Here is a 21,398-nt window from a genome sequence, read left to right on the forward strand (position 1 = left end):
AAGTAGTCATCGCTTTGGTTCCTTCAACTCAAAAACTATTGAGGACAAAAATCAAGTTCTCAAAATTGGACCCTTTAGTGCAGAGTAATTCTAGTCAATTTTGAGCAAAGATGCACTTTTTGACTATCTCAGAGCAAAAAACGACTTTCCAAAGTTCCGCTAAAAAAGCTTCGTTTTTCTCAATTTTCTACCCGTAAAGTAAAATTAACTATTAACCCTTCAAAAGACCGCACTTATATCTTTGGTCGGGATTTCGTAAAGTTAGAATGTGTTTTTTCAATTTGGTATATGTCAAAGAGTCAAAGAGAAGTGAACCCTCCAAATCATCCGGAATGGGCCCATCCATGTATACCTACCCTAAGATAGGGAAATAGCGCTTCGTCGTGCAAACGTCATGATTATTACTTCTCTCATTTGACCGAAATTCAATCCCACAATCCTTTTCGTCTCAATTCAAAAGTCGTGAAAGTTATAACTTTTTCTTTGTAATTGAGTGTAATTTGCGTGCAAGCGTAATAAACGCAAATGATGATGGGATTGAATTTCAGTCAAACATAAAAATCAATGTCTATTTTTAGATTCGCGACGGTATGCTATTACTACGCTTACCAGACACTGCTAACCCTGTACTCAAACTACACGGCACGGGGGGGTATACATCTTTGCAAGTGTTGAACACCTATCGTCACCAAACCACATAAAATGACTGGCACACACTCCATACTCTTTTATCAGAGTGACGGTACCCAGTTCCCCTCGCAAGGCATGGGTCGACCCGGGGGAAGGTTCATTCACTTGCCAAGTGGATCATAGCAACGAGTGAAAATCGAACCCGGACCTCCCAGATGGGAATCAAGGTTTATATCCACTATACTACTAATACGCTTAAATATGTCAGATTTATATATTAAGAAAAGTGAGTATCACGGCAGCCCCCGGGGGAGGGGTACTAGAATTGGCGAATGAGGGGTATGTGCGGACGGGACCTCCGAAAACCGACCCTTAGAGAGACTGATTTTTGCTGAAAAGGTGACCCTTATAGAGAGACTTTTTGAAATTTATTTTTCGATTTTTGAAAAAAATCATACCCTTAGAGAGACTTTATTACAATTTTTTCTCTATAAATCAAAAAAATTCCTAAAAATCTTGAATTTTCCGACCCTTAGAGAGACTAATTTAAAACTTTCTAATTTTTCCGACCCTTAGAGAGACTTTGAAAGGTGAAAAAACCGACTCTTACCGTCCGCACATACCCATCATCCATTTTTGCCTAAGTACCCATCCTACCACCCCCCCCCCCGGGCGGCAGCCAAAAATGATTTATTAATTATCATGTCAAGTAATATGCGTTAAAATACACGTTTTTTTATAACAACAAACTATATAAGAGCATCTTATCAAGTCTTCGATAATTAGGTTATAAAGAATGACGCAGAACATTTTTAGGATTATTGGACTCACCGGATTTCTTATAAAAATGGAAAAAATAATCACACAATGGTGAAAACAAAAACATTTTAGACAATTTTTAGGCTTCAAAAACTTTGGATGTTCTCATTAAAAATTGTAATTCCAACAAAGACGTGGAATCTTTGGGATCTCGGGACCAGAGTATCAGGCTGTATAATTCCATTAAAATACTACTTTTTTATGAATATAACTATACTACTATTGAATACTTGCTAAAGGCTTAATAAATAATGTTACAAACATATTTTATAGTGAATGCATGTTGAGAAAAATATTGTGTTTTTTAACTTGCTTCTATCTTATAAGTACAAAATGAAGATTGAAAATACGAGGGCCGTCAAAAAAAACACGCAAAAAAGCCACTTAGAATTATGACAATTTCGTTGTTTGAAGAATTTTGAAAGCAGTTGTTATTAACCAATTTTAAAGATATTTGTAATAGAAAAACCATACCTAAATAAATTAATGGCTGATGCTATTTGAAATTTTCAAGCAGGATTGTCTGAACGTGTTCTCAATATATTTAGTTTCAATTATGTATAAGTGGATAGCACATCAGATATTTAGTTAGAGTTAGTTAGAGTAAGCAGGAGTTGCTTGGGAAAAAAGTTGGAAGCTAAAATCTTTGTTTGGAAAAGCTTGAAGAAAGTCATTGCATTGACGTCAAAAGAGGCCTAAGTCTGAAGTCTTATGTTAAAACTCTACCCTTCCAACCTACTTTAGAGCACCTACAAATCGATTGTGGTTTCAAAATTTCCCGGTGAATTTCCCTTTTTTCTCAAATATTACGACCATGATTGCAGATAAACCAGGAGCGAAGTGGCAACAGGGGGCAACTCGTTAAGTAACTTTTACAAAGATTTTTTTTTAATGCAGGGCGCCAGAATTCCAACTCTCGATTTGCCCCAATTTTGACCCACCACGTTACCGACATCAACCCGTAAGGGTGAACCTAGGCCATGGGTTAATCTGTTAGTAAGAAACCCCATTTAATAGAAAAATATATATCAATCTTTAGTGTATCTTCAATTGAAAACATTATCATCATTATTGTTCGGTATTTTACCATTTCTTAATAAGGAGGTTGCACCTGAATCACTTCTCAAGAGTGAAAGAGAGCCTGAATTGTTCTGTAAATTAACCAAACTTTGATTAGGGGTAGTTTGTAGCGTTGTAACGTTTGTAAGACTTCCTCCAGACCCTCCAGAAGTTGTTGAAGTCTTTAATCTCTGAACTCGTAAAGATCCTGGAAGCAGCATATGAGCGTTCGAAAAAGTCCGTAATCGCTCTCGCAGGACTTTCTTATCACAACGACTACACAATAAAGCTTTAAAAGCCGTTCGAAAATCAGGTGAACGAACTGCATATACGAAAAAGTTCATCATGGAATTTGAATAATGCATCCCTTTAGTGGCTGATATAAGTCCAATGGAAGACAACATTTTCGTTCTTAAAGACGGTGTACCAAAATAATAACACATGTTTACTGTGAAGAAAGGTAACCAGCATATGACAAAAAGTCCAATAATAATCGAAATGGTCTTAGCTACACGTAAATCACGTGATAAATTGTTCTCTTGGTTACTGGCAACCATCATGGATCGTGCCGTGTAAAAAAGCATGAAATAACAACACACGATGATCACTAACGGTAGAAGAAAAGCTACAATGAGGACGGCTAGAGTGTAATATTTCTCACCAACAGGATTCGGAAAATTGTATCGAATACCAGCTGTTAAAATTCCTATACACCAAATGATTCCGATTATAAAATAAAACGGTGGATCGTTGAGATTATGATGTGTTGTCGGATATTTGACAGCGAACATACGTTCAAAACTGATGGCGGTTAAGGAGAAGATTGACGTCGTTCCAAAGAGAACATCCAATATGATGAGATATTTGTATAACGGATGATTCTTCGTGATAAAGTCTATGAGGAAAAAAAGAGTTATCATTGTTATCATTGGAGATACTTTAACCTGTAGAGACTGGGTAGACGGGTTTACCAGATGTAATGGTAGAATATCCGAAGCCGCCGCATTGATTTAGACATAGACACACTAACCTTTATATATCCCTGGACCAAGCTATATCCACCATCTTTGATCAGAGTTTGTTTTGGAATTGGTACCCGAAAAGAAGCCAAAAAAATTTACGTCTACCGGCACTATTATCATCAAAAGTATTCGAGGAAAATTAGATCTAGCGCTCTCGATGCATTTTCACCGCTATTGAGTAGTGCCGCCATTAGGGTACCAATTTCAAAAAAAAACTCGGATCAAAGACTTTAGGTTGGCTGGGATTGAGTAACCTGGTCCAGGAATATATAAAGGTCAGTGCATAGACATAGAACTCTGACTTCAATTCTTCCTAGTAGACTCAAAAATGCTTTCCAAAGGGTTTATGTGCAAGAGAAGACGATTTACAAAATCAGTATTGAATCTACAACTCAAAGTCGTGTAGGGAGAGGAGCAGTGGTATGCAATTTACCCGGGTCTGCAACATTTTTCCCAAGCTGCATTTTTTATACCGGTTTCTAAAGCATTGTATCTCAATAAACGGTGTTATCCCTAAAATCGCATTTAACGAATTATGAGGTAAGAATGTCCAAAAAGTAGCTCTATCTCGTACCAAGAGCAGATCTCGACCCTTTTTTATTATTGAAAATGTAAGCTAAGTGACTCTGTACAAGTTTAAAATTGGAATTTGATCCATTCATTACATAATGTTTTCTTTTGAACAGAGGTGTTTTGCCAGTAATGACAAATATTAAACAATTTTTCTCTAGCTTTGATTTGCCACTACTGGTGCAAAAATGCAAAAATCTGGGAAATATCCGCAGAAAACATTACGTCATGAATATCATCACTTACTGAGCAACGAAGAAATCCAGAATGGTATTGAAATCAATCCAACCATCGTATCTGTAACAGCCAAGTTAATAACAAATAAATTGGTTTTAGTTCTTAATCTTCGAGCTCCATTAAAATACGCCAGTATAACCAACAGATTGACGAAAATCACAATGACGGAGATAAAACATAACGATACAATCTCCCATACGGAGGGCTGGTATTCAGGTATTGGAAAATTGACGGCCTTTGTATTATTTGGGATGCATGTTATATTGGTTGTGTTATGTGTAACAAGGGTACCATTACATGTGATATTAAATTGGTTTGTATCTGGAGTCACGGTTGTTGTTAAATTCAACATTTTAATGAGTATACCCTGTAAATAAGAAAAGGTACAGTTAAGAATAAAATTGCCAAATAAATACAGCTACCTCTCTCTAATTCGATCTTGGTGGGACAAAGACGTTTCTTTGAATTAGAGAGAGATTACTGTACAACCGTACTTTCACTACGTCGCTGGCATCCACTAACGAATTTATGCTCTTATACACTATACTACCTGCAGTTTTGTAGATGTCTGAAATTAAGACAATGCTTTTGCGGGTTAAAAATCCCGCGAGGTCAAGAAATCGTTTCTTGAAAAGTTATAAGTACGAAACACTTCCAAATACTTCACATCCCTAACATAAGCTTTTCAATTTTCTCCAGAATAGAAAAAAAATCTGTGATCATCCTTCCAACAAAGTATCATATTTTAAGGGTTGTTGAAAAGTAATTCTTTAGGTGAAAGAAAAAACCCCAAACTTCCCTGTTAATAAGTATCAAATTCGACCGCAAAACGAGATACCTTATCAATCAACAAAACTGAAAGGTCATTCAAATCACTGTTTTAAGAAAACAAGCACAACAGGACAAACTTTAAGACTAAAAAGGTCTTGTTACTCAGATAACCTGAACAGGAGAGTTTTTACATCGAGCACTAACTTGAAGCTAAATCGTTGAGCCACTTAAATGAGGGTATTCAGGAAACTCGGGAAGAATATATATCTTATTAAAGAATTCTTGAAGTTCTGATGCCATTTGCCATTTATAAAACGAAGAGGAGTAGATTGTAACAGCCTCACGATCAAGTTTTGTAAAAATGAAAATGTACAATGAATGTATACCCCGACAGTAACAAACACTCGTTGGGACACCCAGTATATAATCACCAATCAAAATACATTTTTAAGCTTACATAACTTGACAATCTATTCGTTTATAAGCATCAAAGATGGAAATTTTCTTTGCACTTCCCTCAACGATGCGTAAATCGACTGCTAATGTATGATCATTCCATCCTCTTCAACTCATCGAGTTTAAAGGCCGAAGGGCTAGAGGCGAGACTCGTGGATGGGAAATGAAACCACTTATTTCCCATCCAGAACGCATTCGCGTAGTTTTTACACAAATTCCGGATTAAAACTAAATAAAATCTATACCTAGATTTAAAAAAAGGTTAGTCGACTCTAAAACAAACGAACCGCTAAATACAATCTGTCGTCATGATTACGGCGCTTTCTATGCGCGTTTTGGATGGGAAATAAGTGGCTTCAATTTCTCTTGCCTGAGAAGGGTTAAAGGCTCGCCTCTAGCCCTTCGGGCTTGAAACTCAATGCTTCAACTGACTCGAGTAGAAATTTACTGGCTAAATAAGTGAGTGAAAAATGAACGAGGCAGGTTTTTAATAAAGTTGAACGGGACCTTCATTCTTGGAAAATATTTTCTTTTTCCAGATATTCCATAAAAAAGGGAAAATTGATAAACAAACAGAAAAAATCTGCCCTGATGAAAATAAAAAATCCCAAAACTGAAACGTTCTAAATGAAAAAGTTGTTTGAAAACTAACAGACAAAAATTTCCAAAATAAATAGAAATTTTAGTGTAAATATTTCTGCAAATATCAAATAAAACCTGGGTTTTATAAAACACCTAAAACAGTTGAAAGGAAAATTAATTTTACTACAATCACTCTCCAGTTAAGGGATGAGGTAGTTCTCTCTGACTATAAATTTAATTTTTTATTATGAGACCAAAATAAAATATTCAAAAGCCTTTTCACTAGTTGACAAACTTGGGTCAATTTGAGAAAAGATATTGGGAAAACAGAAGCACAGTGTAGTGACATTTTACCGTCATGGTAAACGTGAAAGTCACTCAGAGGGGACAAACAAAAACAAAAACTCAGTACAGGTATTAACTATTCGAGGCCGGGTAGCTCAGTCGGTAGAGCATTCGCCTTAGAATCTAAGGGTTGTGGGTTCGATCCCCGGTTACTGCTAACTCAGCGAATGAGTAGCTTAGATTGGGTAATCTGAACTAAGCGGTAAGTTACTGGGAGCTTAGAGTAGGTGTAGGCGCTCCACCCCAGCATTCGATCTCCCAGGTCTAGCGCAAATAGAAAAGGGGATAGACTCCCTCACACCCGGTTCCGCCGAACCGTATATTCGTAGCCATCCCGGTGGATTTCAAAACTTCAACCAGATCACCAGATCAACGAGACAGGGGTGTTTGAAAAAAACTCGCTGACCTGGCAAAGACACGTTGAAAGAGAATGCTGATCTTCCAAAGGCTTTAAGAACTATCTCAGTGTTTTGAGAACATTCGAATCGATAGATACTACATGTATACCATTAAGCCAATTAATATACTTCTGTAAAAACTCACTACATCATATCAAACAGGAAAAAAGCTGAAAATCATAAATTTGATGCTACCTCTATTCTAATTGGATGAAAGCTTGATCAAAACATACAATGAGAACTTCAATCTCAAATTAATTGCCAAGGCATTTTCTTATCAAGCTATAACAATCAAAAAATCAGTTCTTATTAATCATAAATGTCAGATTTCAGCGATTTTCTACACGCGAATAATACCGTTAAGCTTGTTTTCTCTTCCTTATTAAAACCTTGAAGAATTTTTCTTTGGAATGAGAACCGACTAAGTATTCTCCAATATGTAAACTTCTTTACACATGTTCTTTTATGAGAACAATGCTGAACCTTGAATAGTATTTAAGAGCAAATTAAAGGAAAAATCAATGAAAAAGCAGTACTAAGCCTAAAATATCTTAGTTCTACCATAAATATTAGAGCAAGATAAGAGTGCCAAAAAATGAGAACAATTGACCCGAATCAGAAACAGGTTCTTATTAAAAAAAGCTTTTTGAGTAAAATCTAATACATCTCCTGGGTCAGTGTCCTTGAAAAGTAGCAATGGTATAATCTAAAAACAAACGAAACCAAAGAAAAGCCAAGCTTTCAGACGACCAAACAACAAACAAATCTTGGAGGAAAACTTTCAACAAATCAAAAATAGAACCTCCCACAAGAAACAAACCCAGCTGGCACACAACGTTGTTTCAACGTTCATCTAACGTTATATGGATGTTGTGAACGTTAGATAAACGTCGAAACAACGTTGTGTGTCAGCTGGGAATGTAGAATGCGTGCATGCATTGACATGCTCGACTTACTCCGAAGAGAAGTAAGAGAACTATAAGCGAGTTAAGCAGAAGCCATTTACGCAGTGAACCGTTTGTGTGCGTACCCGCCTGTATATATCTTATTAAAGCAATACCGTACACAAAGTCTTATGTACAGGCCGACACACGCACGCATACCATGAAAATCCTCTTACTTCAAAGTCGCAACTGGCGTTTGGTTTCGGAGATTTTACAAATCAAAGGCTTTCTTCTCTGTCATAAAATCACTAAATACCAAATTACTTAATACTGCCTTTATTTTCAAAAAGGTATAGATAATTAGAATTAAAGAAAATAAATCACAGCTTATGAACAGCCTAAAATTCATTAAAAGATTGTTAGTCTGAGAATGCATAAACCAATAGAATTGAATCAAGCAGAACGAATCAACCAATCAGAAAAAAGGATAAACTCGATCAAGATGGGGTCTTTGGAAGAATCCTTCAAGACAAGAAACAAGTTATATAAGAATTTTATACCAAACCAAAATGGATTCATATCAAATAAAAACCAAGAAAATTTTGCAGGGTCAAAAATATCATAAAGAAAGAAGTAACTCGATATTATTAACAGAAAATACACAGACTTGTAATGCTGTTTATATCTCATATAACATTTCTAAAACAAATGAACTAAGCTACCTCAGAGATAAATTTCTATCAAACACCTCAACATAAATATTAGTTTTGACAAGTTTTCTGAAACGATAGATACAATACAGATACAGATATTGACTTTTTAAAAGAACAGAGACTGACACGCCAGTAGGGGAGTCGGCTCGGTTTTTAGGGTTTTTTTGGATATTATTCTCTCTAAATTATAAACAACTTATATTATTAGTTGTAATGGTTAAAGAAGGGTAAATCCTAGCCCGTTCGTAACACTTAAATTCCCGAGTGGTAGCTATTATTTTTCACAGGTGCAATTCTTCAAAGTTGTGGAATACGATACGATAAGTTTTAATTGAGCCCGACCAGCATGGCTCTAACCTTGTTTCAGCAGGGTCTCAAAATATTTGATTTCAATGTCATGAAGATCCATCACGATGCATTGTAAAACTACGAAATGTTGACGAAATCAATTTTTTTTCAGATACCCATCTGTAACATTCGGATGAAAGCTAATTCAAACGATATTCTATTCTTTGGGTTTTTAGGGCAACCTAAAACAGTACAAGACCACCTACTCGGACCCTTTTTTTATCAAAAATACTTCAGTTGTATAAAAATAAAACAACGGGAACTCAAAGAAATCCTACTGATAGGAAAAACGAAAAATAAAATCCTACCCCATGAAGTCTGGCAGCGTCACGTTAATAATTTCACTAAATAGCTAGATGGAAAAATCGGATGAAATGAAAAATAAACACCAAGTTGGTTGAATCAGGATAAAATCTCATGTAACGGGAAAAGTAAGGAGCAGGCCGATTCATCACTCACAAAAAATCAACTTTTTGCAAGAAAGGTTTCTTTTAATCTAACCCACAGCCACTCCTCAAGATATGATCTCGTTACAAACATGGGGCTCGTAGGTCATACTAAGTTGCAACAAACCTTTTGTCTGCAGACGTCAGTATACAAGACTTATGATGAAATTTTCTGTCCAATTCGATCCCACAAATGTTATAAATCCCAGAAAACATTTTCTATTTATTGACATCACTCAAAATGGTGACAATCTCCTTAAAACACTACCGCGGAAACGAGATAAAACAATTTTTATTGTAAAATAAAACAAAAATTTTAGCACCCAAAAAGGGTAAAAAAGGGTAATATTACATATTTATTATGTTAGTAATAAATTATGTATACATTAATAAACGGGATGTTAAAAAGAGCCAAAGCTCTACAAATATTAGTTCATTTTGTTTTATGGGACCAATTTTTTCATTTCGAGAAAGATTTTGTTTCTATTTAAAGGGGCTATATATATTTGATTGCTAATTATCCCCTACAAAAAGGTACACGAAAGAAATAAAAATGGCTTAAAAAGCATTACATATGAAAAATAATTAATTTCCTTCCAAACGTCTTTTTTGAGGCTTTCATCAAACATTAAAACGCAGCTGAATTTTAAGATGTTTTTTTTGAAGACTGGTTTATTTCGATGTTGCTGTCTTCTCAAAACTTCCTGTATCACCAAAGTTTTTTAGCAATCACTTTTCGAACCTTTTCACGCTTATTTTTGTGATATCTTTTGATAACCTTGTTTTCTTTTAACGAATTTAATTTTGGATTTTTTGAAACAAAGAAACCGATAAAATATCTAGTTGGACCCCTAACGAGTTTTGAAGACAATATCAACAAAACAATAATATGCAAATTGCAAAACCCATAACTGTAACTCCATGAGCTCGATGAAATTGATTTTGGAATATCAAATTAAAAATATAAGGGCAATATTACAGTTAATTAACAAAGAAGAAACACCAACACAACCCACACCCACTAGGTTTAGCACAAGTATGCAACAAAGTAGTTTTTTTATTTGGTACATGACCCGGTACCCCTAAGGTGTCTAGTACCTTCCCAGAAGGGTCTTCAATGAACCTTCAATAAACCAAGGCCACCAGCTGGACCAACGTTCTTTCAACGTATTTATGTTCACGTCCTTTAACGTTACTGGGTGAAAAACGTTGTGTGTAGCGAGGCAGAAGAATTAAACTTTTCAGTGCCTCTGACAAAACCAGACACATCATCACCCCAAATGATTTCAAAGAAAAATATTTCTCAAAAGTTTTCATCGTTTAATATTAAAAACTTGCATACTGGCAAGTGAGTGATATCGATTAGTTAATCCTTTAAAAATGTTAGGGAACTTGGTTTGACCTATTAAAATTGTATCGAAAAACTAACCTAAGCCCTTTTCAGGCATTTTACTCACATTTACTAATATTGAACAAAACGGTTTGAAAATAAGCCCAAATTCAACAACCCGCGTCTTCAGCGTAATACAATGATTTCATGCTCCTGCTATTAAGCATAAGAGGAACCGCCGCACTGCATGAACTTTAAACAGTTCCGTTCTTTAAACCAAGCCTCACAAAAATAGAAATATGAGCTACTTAATTGAAATCTTAAGCTGATAATAGATTTTCTATCATGGAAGTTTAAACAAAATGATGGTACATACATTTCATTAAAACTCTTTTAATCTTTAAAAGTTTTGCTCACTCGAACGTTAGAAACTTTCATAGAGATGAGAGGTTTTTGGTTTTGGAAAACTGACAACTAGATACTAGAAAATCATAAAAATAACGGATTTCACTGAGTAAATCTTGTTGTTGAGTCTCGGGTCTGGTACGGAGAATTTTAGATAAAAGGAAATCATGCACTTTTAAAATCTTATCCTTTTTACCCTTGTACTTTCGGGTACCTAATAGCCGCCCCCCCCCGCTAATTAATTTTCCACCCAGGACATTCTTATTCCAACCACCCCCCCGCTTATTAATTTTTGGAAAAATGTTTTTGAAAGTTCCCACTTTTGTACTGATTCTGCTGTATTAGCCTCCTGTTCAAGAATTTTCCACCCAGGACATTCTTATTCCAACCCCCCGCCTACTTTTCGATTTTTTCCCCCCCCTGTATTCCATCCCGGTATTAGGTACCCGAGAGTATATGGTCCCGGTCCGGGGCGGGGTCCTTGGAGTAGTGTCTTCCCGGGGAGACTTCGATTTACGTAATCTGTGGCCCCCCGTCTCTCAAATTTGACATTTTCTCCCTTGGCCCGAGATTTACAATTTTTGGCTGCATGAAAAACACTCTCTACTTTATTTCTGGATTCTTTTTCAATTTCATTTCAACAATATTTCCTAGCTTTCAAGCTCTAGGTAGTTTTTTCTGTGGCCACCAACGGTGTTGCCTTTTAGCATTGTCTGAGATATCTTTAAATTGCACAATCTTGACCTAGTTTGAAATGGCTTAGAGGGTTTGGGCATCATTGTTTGATTCATTTTTAAGGTACCTTAGTGTCACCAGGAGGTTTGGGGCCCCCCCGTAGGGTAGTTAAAATCCATTATTAGCCCAGTGGTAATAGGGGGGGGGGGGGGTGGGAAATATGCCCATCTTTTTGTTTTCCTTCCCTTTTCACGCTGGATGCAACTTTCTGCTTTTCTTCTAAATATTCCAACACTGGAAACCTTTCGCACTTTTCCCATGCCCCTTTGGCTTACACCGTCTTTTCTTCCTTACTACGTTTTGGACCCCCATCTCTTTTGACCTACGTCCTCATGTCATGGACCTTGTGTCGACACCCGCTTCTTAGAACACCCCCCACGCCCCTTCACCTACCGGGCCCGGACCTCACCCCCTCCTCACTGAACCCACACCCCACCCCGCCCGCGCCGCGCGCGCCCACCCGAGTCAGTTGTCTCACATAGACACCTCACCCACCCCCCCCCCCCCCGCGCCCACCCCCCCCACAGACACCAATGGTCACGCATCGCGGTCCTTTCCCTTTTTCTTCCTTCAGCACCCCCCCAGTGCCGAGACGCCACCCCTGCGCCACCCCCGGCCACCCCCGTCACCAGCGCCCAGCCACCCCGCCCACACCCCTCACTCAAACTCCGCACTCATATCCCGCACCACCCCTGCTCATCTCTCTTACACCCCACAGCACACTCTCTCATGTCTCCCCCAAACACCACACCACACCCATGACGCCCACTTCCTCACTTTTTTTTCAGTCTTTTTTTTTGTGTGTGACTACCCTGAGTATGTCTCCTCTTCGCCAACTTTTTGACAGACAGCCCAACCCCCCCTCCCCCTTCCACACCCCCCCCCCTTCGTTATAGACTCGAACCACCCAAACAACACACACACACTTCTCACCATACACCGATCCATATCTACCAACCAACCTTCTTGCGCAGCGCCTCAAACCCCACAAAACACACCAACCTTTCAGACCCCACACACAATACACAACAACCAACCACAACACACCCACCCCCACAACCACCCTCTCCACCCACCCACTCCCAACCCCACCAACACCCCCAAACTAATCTATCCTCTCCGCTTATCCCCAGCACCTACGGCCTGGGCAACTTACACAACACACACCACCCCGACCACCTAGCACCGCCACCTACAACCTGCTTTCCCACACCAACACCCACCCACAGCTGCACCCGACCGTTTCTCACACACAGCACCTTCCTCTATCACTGTCGGTCTCTACGGACCACCACCACACCCACCACTACTTGTGGACCTTTCCGGTCTATCTTTACCACCCGCCCTTCCCGACCCCCACACCTCTCTCTTATACTCAGAAGCAACACCACATGCACATATCTTACTCTTGAGATCGTAACTCTACGCGTCCACTACCCCCTCCCTCTGAGACGTAAAACCATAACCCCCACAAATACCATTCTATGTGAGACACGCACACCCAGCATATGACACACTCCCCCCACACATCAAAACACACACACACACCCACCAAAACACTCCCCACACCCTCAACCCACACTACATCACCACTTATACACTCCAACCAAAGAACCCAACACGTCTATCAGAGACACACTAATACCACCGTACGCGCTATAATACGCCAGACGCCCCTCAACCACACTACCCATACGCACCAGCCTCGAGTCCTCTTAACTATTCGTCCCCCCCACCACACTTAACACCACACAAACATATAACCCCGCCCCCCCACTACAGAAGAAACTAGATGACCCAACCCCAACATAACACACACCCACACCTAACAAACCCCCTCAACTCTCGCCTCTTTTCTAGTATTCTGGCACTACCCATAAACTTAATATTATCCTACTAGAGACCCTATCTATACTTGCCCGACTTGTCACTACCTGCACCACACCCCCCCAACCCTAACACACACACACCCCCCCACACCACCACAAACCCCCAACATCACTACCCTCAACCACCACCCCATACCAACAACCCCACCCCCCCCACCCCCCCCCCCCCCCCCCCCCACACCCCCCCCCCCCCCTCCACAAAACAACCCCAAACCCCCCCCCAACCCCCCACAACACAACAAAAACCCAAAACACCCCCCCACCACACAACACAAACCAACAACACACACACACCCAACAACACCAACACCAAAAAACCACACACCACACACCACCACACAAAAAAACACAAAAAACACACACAAAACAACACCCCCCCCACCCACCCACCAACAACCCAACCACACACAAAAAACCCCCCCACCCCCAACAAAACCAACACCCACACACCACCCCCCCCCACCCACACCCATCACACCCTCCTACCCATGCCACCACAGACCCAACAATACAACACACCCGAAACACCTAATAGTACGCACACCAGCCCGACTCACCCACAACGCGATCCTCACCCAACTCCCTCCTCTCCGGGCGCCACTACCCTAACCCCCTCGCCACTTCATTTTTTAAATTTACAATACTCTCTGACCAAATCCCACCCCCCAACCCCACCCCCACCCCCTCTCCCCCACACCACTGACCGCTCCGTACGATCTCTTTAACCACAAAATCCGCCCGCCCCCCGCCCACCCCAACACAACCCGTATCCTTAACCCCCCCACCCCCCCAACCCCGCACCACCTCACGACCACCCCCACACCCCTCCAGTACCCCCCCCCCCCCCACCCCCGCAGCCCGCCACCCCCCCTGCTTCGACTCTCTGCTTCACATGCCCACTCGTCGACCACACGTCCATCCCAGCACCAACTAAGCTCCTAACTAACCACCGCCGCTCACCCTACACCACCCAACCGCCCCCTACACCTGCTACCACCGCACCCCTCCCCCCTGCGCAAACCCTTCCCAAAGCATACCAACTACAGAAACACATATCCCCTCCGACGCCAAAATCGTCGACAAACCCTTCTCCCTCTAAAGATCCTCAAAACCAACAAACGCACCACCCCCCCCCCTCCCCCCCCCCCCCCAAAACCACCCAACCACCACCCCCCCACCCCCCCCCCCCCGTTGTCAACTACCACTTCTCCCGACCACACCGCCCCCACCCACCAACCCCCCCACACACCGAACTCGATAACCACCCCCCCCACCCCAGACTCCCCTTCCCCTTAACCAACTTGATCTACCAAACTACCCCACACTACACAACCCCCATCCTTCCCCCCCTCACCCCACAAGCAAAGTGAACGGCCGCCCTCTTACCCTCCCACACACCACCCCCCACCTACTCATCCACCCCCCCCCCCCCCCCCCCACCCCCCCCCCACCCCCCCTATTTCATTGACCCACACAACGACTGCCGATTTGGGCTAACACCCCCCGAGGAAAACCCACCATCCCCCCCTTTTCTTCCTCATCCAAATTACAAGAACAAAACAGCAAAGAAAAAGAAATGAAAATGATGAAAATGAAGAAAAAAAGCGAAAGTTTATATCAATTTGCTTTCTGTTTTAAACTATACGATGAACAAAATATCAACAAAATTGAAGAAAGTTGAACCAGAAGAAGAAACTGGAAAAAGATCAAAAAATATGTAAGAAGATAATAAGTGAAGACCAAATAATAAAAAAATGTGTTATGTAGCAAAGAAGTGTGAACTCCCCTTTCCTCCTTTAAACACCATGACGTCGTGTTGGAAAATTAGTTAATAAATCGTGTGTTTTTGGCGTGGGATGGGGGCTAAAGAAAAACGTCAACCCATAATAAACCTCAAATTAAGAAATGTCAAATTACAGTTCCAAAATGATGATAAAATTCACTATTAAACGCAAAAACAAAAGGCTGAGCACTTCAATAATAGCAGCTAAAATATATATCAAACGACTATCTAACAACCCCACCGTAAATAGAAGGAAGAGATTTGGTTCGAACTTTGGAGGGTCAAATCTTTGAATGTTAGTTCAAAAAACATTAAACTTTGCCCCATAATAGCTTATGATAGTGTTAATAGGTGTGCTTGTAACTGTTACCAGGCTAAAGTGCCCGGGAGAAATTTCGATGAATAATACAAAGATGAACTTTGGCATCAGATAAACACCGATAAATAAGCAAATTATCTGATAGCTGTTGTTTTTCTAATAGAGAGAAAGAGTAAATTTGCGAATGGATTTAGATTGAACTATGCTTCATAAAATATTATCTTTTTAAATATCCTCTGAATCATGAAATAAGCATCATCCTGAGAAATAAAAAGATTGAATATGATCGAAACGGTATCATACCATCTTAAACAAAAAGTAAATAATAAACAAAACATGTAAATAAACAGGGTGAACAGAGAGTATAAAAATAAAACGAATGTTGCCAAAGGACCGATACCGATAATTGTTTGGAATAGAGTTATACGGAAATGAGAATTCAACCAGTTCTGATCACCAGCAATACCCAAAAAAAAAGTTAAAACCAAAAAGATCTTGAAATCAATACAATCGATCCCAAGAGCAGAAATTAGAGTCAGTGATAAGACTGAAAAAACAAGAATGAGCTAATTACAATAAAAGTTTATCATAAGCACAAAGGTTATTAACTGCTAATTAGATATCAACAAATTTCAAGCACTCAACGGCCTTTGATTCAAACCGAAAGTATCTAATGGTTATTAGAGAAAACTGTGGAATGTTTTCCCATCCTCAAACCTTCCATTCAGACCCCAGCAACCTTTTGTGCTGTCAAAAGCCAATTAATCAAGATTGAATAATTTTTTTGACAGTGGCAGTCACATCTCCAGAAATCGCTAATCTAACCTGTCCTAGGTGTTTCAAAAAGACAAGCGAGACATTCTGGCCGCATCTTCAGTTTTGTAGAGCTTACTCTAATATACTATTAAATTTCAGTCATAATGCATAAAATCATAACAAAAGATAGATAAAGTAAGCAAACTTCGTACTTTTTATTTAGCTAATGTAACGAAAAGAGTCAGTAAAGAACGGACCAGTTTTTAAAGGTTTTATTTTTACTTAAGTGTTCCCGTTTCGTATCAGACACATTTCATATCAGGACAGTGTCTGCTTATTGTTATACTATGCTTATATAAGCAAAAAAATGTTTTTCTCTTCCTCTTTTTAACCAATCTTGCTCCACATTCCTGTCAATCCAATGTTAAAAAGCTTGTGAATTAAAATTGATGAATAAGCAAACGATATCACTCTAACTTAAAAACATAACCTTTAACAAATACTTTTCAATTCTAAACAACAGATGTACGAATGGCATGTCCGACCAAAATTGCTAATCGACTTAAAATAGTCAACTTTCCCTCAAGAGAGACATGCTAGATAATGGTTGCGTGGTAACCTAAATGCTATCTTTAAGATTGTGCCATTTTCTTATTAATAATATCAAGCTTAAGGCACTCGATTAAAATGCATTTTAATTGGCCATCAGCTAATAAGATTAATTATATAGGTTACTGAAAATGACAAAAAAATCCGACTATTCGCAGTCAATGATTTGCTCATTTGAACAAAATGTCAAATGATAGAAGTATTAAAAATTATTTTCTTCATAAAAAGATTTTAGACCTACTTTAAAACTTCAAGGCATTATTTTGACTATCGTTTTAGAACAATTTTTTGTAAGAACAAACCATATAAGTCAGCTTTCGATGGCGAAGTTTTAAGAACAAAACAATAGACCTTATCGGAGTTTTCGATTTTTCTAAAAAAGTGATGCATTGTGGGATTGTTTCCAGTGTATTACAATAGAATTCCCTCGAGGAATTCCTAAGAGATTTCTATTGTAATACACTCGAAACAATCCCACAATGCATCGCTTTTTTAGAAAAATCAAAAACCCCGATAAGGTCTATTTTGAATGATGATTGATTTTAAATAAGGTTGGATATATATATACTACATAAAACTATGCATACACTACATATAATATAAAAACGAACTGTAATGATAGTAGTAATAAAAAACCGGAATGGTAAGAATACCTTTGTCATTAAGCAAGTTTTTTCGCAGACATTTTGTTAGTGTTTGTTAATCAGGATGTGGTCCTGAAAATAGAAAAAAACGTTCATTTTATTAATAAAACGAAAAGTGAAATTCATTCTCACATATATCCTAATATTCATGGGAAAAAACTCCTGCTCAATAATCTTTGAAAAGTCAATGTAGAAATCAGATGAAACAAAAACATTCGGACTATATTGAAATAGCCAACAAACGTTAAAGGTTTTATTTCTACATAAGTGTTCCCATTTCAAAACAGACACATATTTCATATCAGGACAGTGTCTGCCTATTGGTATACTATACTGATAAGCATGTTTTTCTTTTCCTTCTTCTGACCAATCTTGCTCCACTTCCATGTCAATCCAATATGAAAAAGCTTGTAAATCAAAAGTGATGGGTAAGCACACGATATCACTCTTATTTAGAAACGAAACCTTTAAGATTAGACCTAGAATAAGATAAAACTAGTCCTTGATAGTACACAAAAATGCTTTTAAAAACAAACAAAAAAGAACTCACGTACATGCAGGAAGAATCTCCGAGTTTTAACATTTTCCTCTTTCGCCTTTATACTGCTTCTCAGCCTTCGATAATAATCTTATCTTAATGTATATCTTAGTATATTATTTCCTATAAAAACCATAAAAAATGTATTATATTAATCAGGGCCAGAGAGATTAGATATGATTATGGCTAAAATATGTTGGAACACCCCATCAAGGAGGGAACTCTGACCACGCAAGATAACTGATTTCGTTTTTTTTAACATATTTGACCATATACATATGACGTCATATATAGTCAACGAATTAAATAATCTTTATTAATGAGACTAGCGAGAGATATGGAACGTTGATTATCGTTTGTCTTTGTCTAACGTGAAATTGGGCAACAGTACCATACAATAAATTGACTGTGATAACAGGTTAGACTTGTTTAAAGGCTTTAAGCTTGACATCAATGCATCTAATTTAGAATATACATTGATGAAATTTTCAGGATCCCAAGGAATAGGAAGGGATGAAAAGATAGATAAGTATTGACTTTTGAATGATGTTTATGCGTATATACAGGTGCGTTACACAAAGTATTCTACTGCTAAAAGATATTTAAAAAAGGCCTCTGTATAAAATATCTAGATAGAAGGTTTACACAAAAGAAAAGATACAAACAATGGACCATTCCATCTTATATCCATCCAGGGGGTGGACGAACATTTCCAGGGGGTAATTGGAGAAGATTCTCCAGGGGATTTTCATCTTTCCAGGAGGTAAAAGGTTATCCTAAAATTTCCAGAGGGTAAAAGACTGATTTTAGTTCGTCCACCCTCACTTTTAAGGTATGAAAATAATTTTTTCCAAGGGTTCTTTTGCAAATTTTGCCATCTCCAGCAGGTATTTCTACACATGTCTAAGAGTCTTTTTTGCCTTGAAAAGGTTCGTCCACCCCTTGGTATGGAAGTTTCATGGAACAGCCCAGGCCAATGTTCGATGGTGTTGCGTTGGATGGCATCAGACATTCACCAGCATCAAAACATTTGAGCTTTCAGTAAACATCTTCATAATAACTACTGTACTTTATAATTTGAAGTAGTGCAGACCAAGCAAACTAAAACGAAAATTAAAAAAATACGTAAATAACAAATTATTATTTAGAATCATGTCAATCATTATTGGGCTTTTCCAGAAAATATTTAACCCCCACTGTTGAGGATATTGATTTTTCGAAGTATCGAACCCGGATATCCACTTTTGAATAAAAAATCGTTAACCCCCTGGATATCCGATATCCTCAACAGGGGGGGGGGGTGCACGGACTATTTCTGGAAAAGCCCGTTGGGGATTATTTGAATGAATATACTACTTCTATTTTGGGTTTAAAATGTCAGAGGAAAGGATCACACATCTCTAACTACTTAACTGGATCGGGCTTCCAATATAATAGGAAGTGTGTTTTTGTGTTTTTTAAATTATTTGAATGTTTTGAAGATCGAAAGTTCGAAAATATAGCGTGAAACAGGTAGTCAGCCTATTTATAGTGTGTAAAGGAATATCATGTTTATGAAAAAAAAAATCCAGTAAGTTCCTAGGTGCTACCATGAGTATCATGTTCCCTGGAGTCTTATGCAAGACATCTAGAATGAGCATTTGAAAAAATTCCAGTAAGTTCCTAGGTGTTATGAGTTACATCTTCTTTGCAATATTATAAAGGCATCTAGAATGAGTGGTTGTCTTACTACACAAGAAAACAATATATTTGATGCATACAAACCATTTTATTGAGCAACAAATTTGAGTGAATCAGATAAAATTCAAAATCTCGATCCACCATCTGGTCCATCACCAAGAAACTCGTGTCCAAGAATGTTGTCACATTTTATACAAAAAATCTGAAGAAAGGATTTAAGGAGTGAAGACATCAGTGAAAATAAAAATACAAAATATCATACTCTGTGACTATCGTTTATAACTCCAAACCCGCGTTCCGGCTCTTCGCCTCTAAAATTTAAATGTACCTTTCAGCCGATACGATTTGAGGGGCGAACAAAACTGTTTTCAACCACTTCTTGACGTCATACCGTGGCGAAGAATATAAAGGAAAAGAAGCTTGTGGAGAGAGCAGAAAATGAAAACGAATGGACGAAAGGGTGACACTCTAAGATCGATTTCACGGTCGAAATGAATCATAGGTAATCAGGACTAATTACGCCCTCGTAACGGCTTCCCATTAATTAGAGGTTTCTACATTCAAATTTTAGACCAACAAAAAATCTTTGTCAGAGAGCGGTGGTCTTTTGTATTACCCATGATTCTTTTCGACATATTTTATAACAGTACCTTCATTGAGGGTTTATCACTGGACGTTTGAGGTTGTGTTTCTACTTCTTTACGAAATAAACCTTCTTTTACAGGCTCATTAAATGCAGGCCACGGTGAACCATGTGCATACTTGGATTTGGCATTGAACAGTTGAGTATCACATTGTGAACATAAGTAGACTCCTGGTAAAAGATGAGAAAGATGAAATATTTTTCCTTTTGCTGTGTCTGTGATTGATATTGTAGTGTGCTTTTATCAGAGCCAAGCAAAATATTAAACGATATCTTTCATTATAACGAAAAAAGTACGCTTCTCAGAGTTTTGTATTACTGCACTTTTCAATTGTACACATAAGATATCCAACTGGAAGAATTAGATAGGCAATGAGCTGTTGAAGCTCTAATGAGCAATCTGAAAACAAGTTTGGAAACAAAGCAAATGATTTTAGTTCACGTATGAAGCTTGCTTAAAGGGGCATGAACAAGTCCTGTTTTAGAGTAGACACAAGTAAAAGGAGTATTCTAAAAAAATTGCTTCTTACCAACTTGGAAATGGTCTTTAAACTTTTGGTTGTGTGGATTGGCACAATACGTCATTTTGAATTAAGCATCAAACAAATATGTTCTTTATTATTAAATGACTGTTGTTCTTTTTCTTTAGTAAATTTGTTATTGGTCTTACTGTAACATAAAATATATTTTAATAATTTCTTCAACAGATTTAATTTTAGTGCAGAACGAAGTAAGAGGGATTATCAAAACTCTTAAATTTTTAGATACAGAGCAAGTTCTTTAAAAG

The 21,398-nt window shown here is 38.4% G+C and overlaps 3 protein-coding genes across 3 annotated transcripts in view; all 3 read right to left on the reverse strand.

The window, feature by feature from the left end:
• Positions 1-21,398, reverse strand: part of LOC136814452 (uncharacterized) — a 792,139-nt gene that overhangs the window by 598,109 nt on the left and 172,632 nt on the right. The gene's annotated exons all lie outside the window — the stretch shown is intronic.
• LOC136814420 (adenosine receptor A2b-like) lies at positions 1,829-4,709 on the reverse strand. Its single transcript, XM_067070964.1, has 2 exons — positions 4,347-4,709; positions 1,829-3,403 (listed from the first exon to the last, which is right to left on the reverse strand). The coding sequence occupies exons 1-2, from the start codon at positions 4,687-4,689 to the stop codon at positions 2,496-2,498; spliced, it is 1,251 nt and encodes a 416-aa protein (XP_066927065.1). The 5' UTR covers positions 4,690-4,709; the 3' UTR covers positions 1,829-2,495.
• Positions 20,022-21,276, reverse strand: LOC136814313 (methionine-R-sulfoxide reductase B1-like). The gene is made up of 3 exons (XM_067070838.1): positions 21,142-21,276; positions 20,619-20,782; positions 20,022-20,170 (listed from the first exon to the last, which is right to left on the reverse strand). The coding sequence occupies exons 1-3, from the start codon at positions 21,194-21,196 to the stop codon at positions 20,057-20,059; spliced, it is 333 nt and encodes a 110-aa protein (XP_066926939.1). The 5' UTR covers positions 21,197-21,276; the 3' UTR covers positions 20,022-20,056.

This window comes from Clytia hemisphaerica, unplaced genomic scaffold, assembly GCF_902728285.1.
Source record: "Clytia hemisphaerica strain Z4C2 unplaced genomic scaffold, Clytia hemisphaerica genome assembly, whole genome shotgun sequence".
In the NCBI taxonomy this organism is placed as follows: domain Eukaryota; kingdom Metazoa; phylum Cnidaria; class Hydrozoa; order Leptothecata; family Clytiidae; genus Clytia; species Clytia hemisphaerica.

Excerpts from the sequence above, each read along its gene's own strand:
- LOC136814420 (XM_067070964.1), bottom strand. The coding sequence starts at position 4,689 with ATGTTGAATTTAACAACAACCGTGACTCCAGATACAAACCAATTTAAT. Across the intron at positions 3,404-4,346 it reads CTGGATTTCTTCGTTGCTCA|ACTTTATCACGAAGAATCAT; the intron begins GTAAGTGATGAT and ends TTTTCCTCATAG.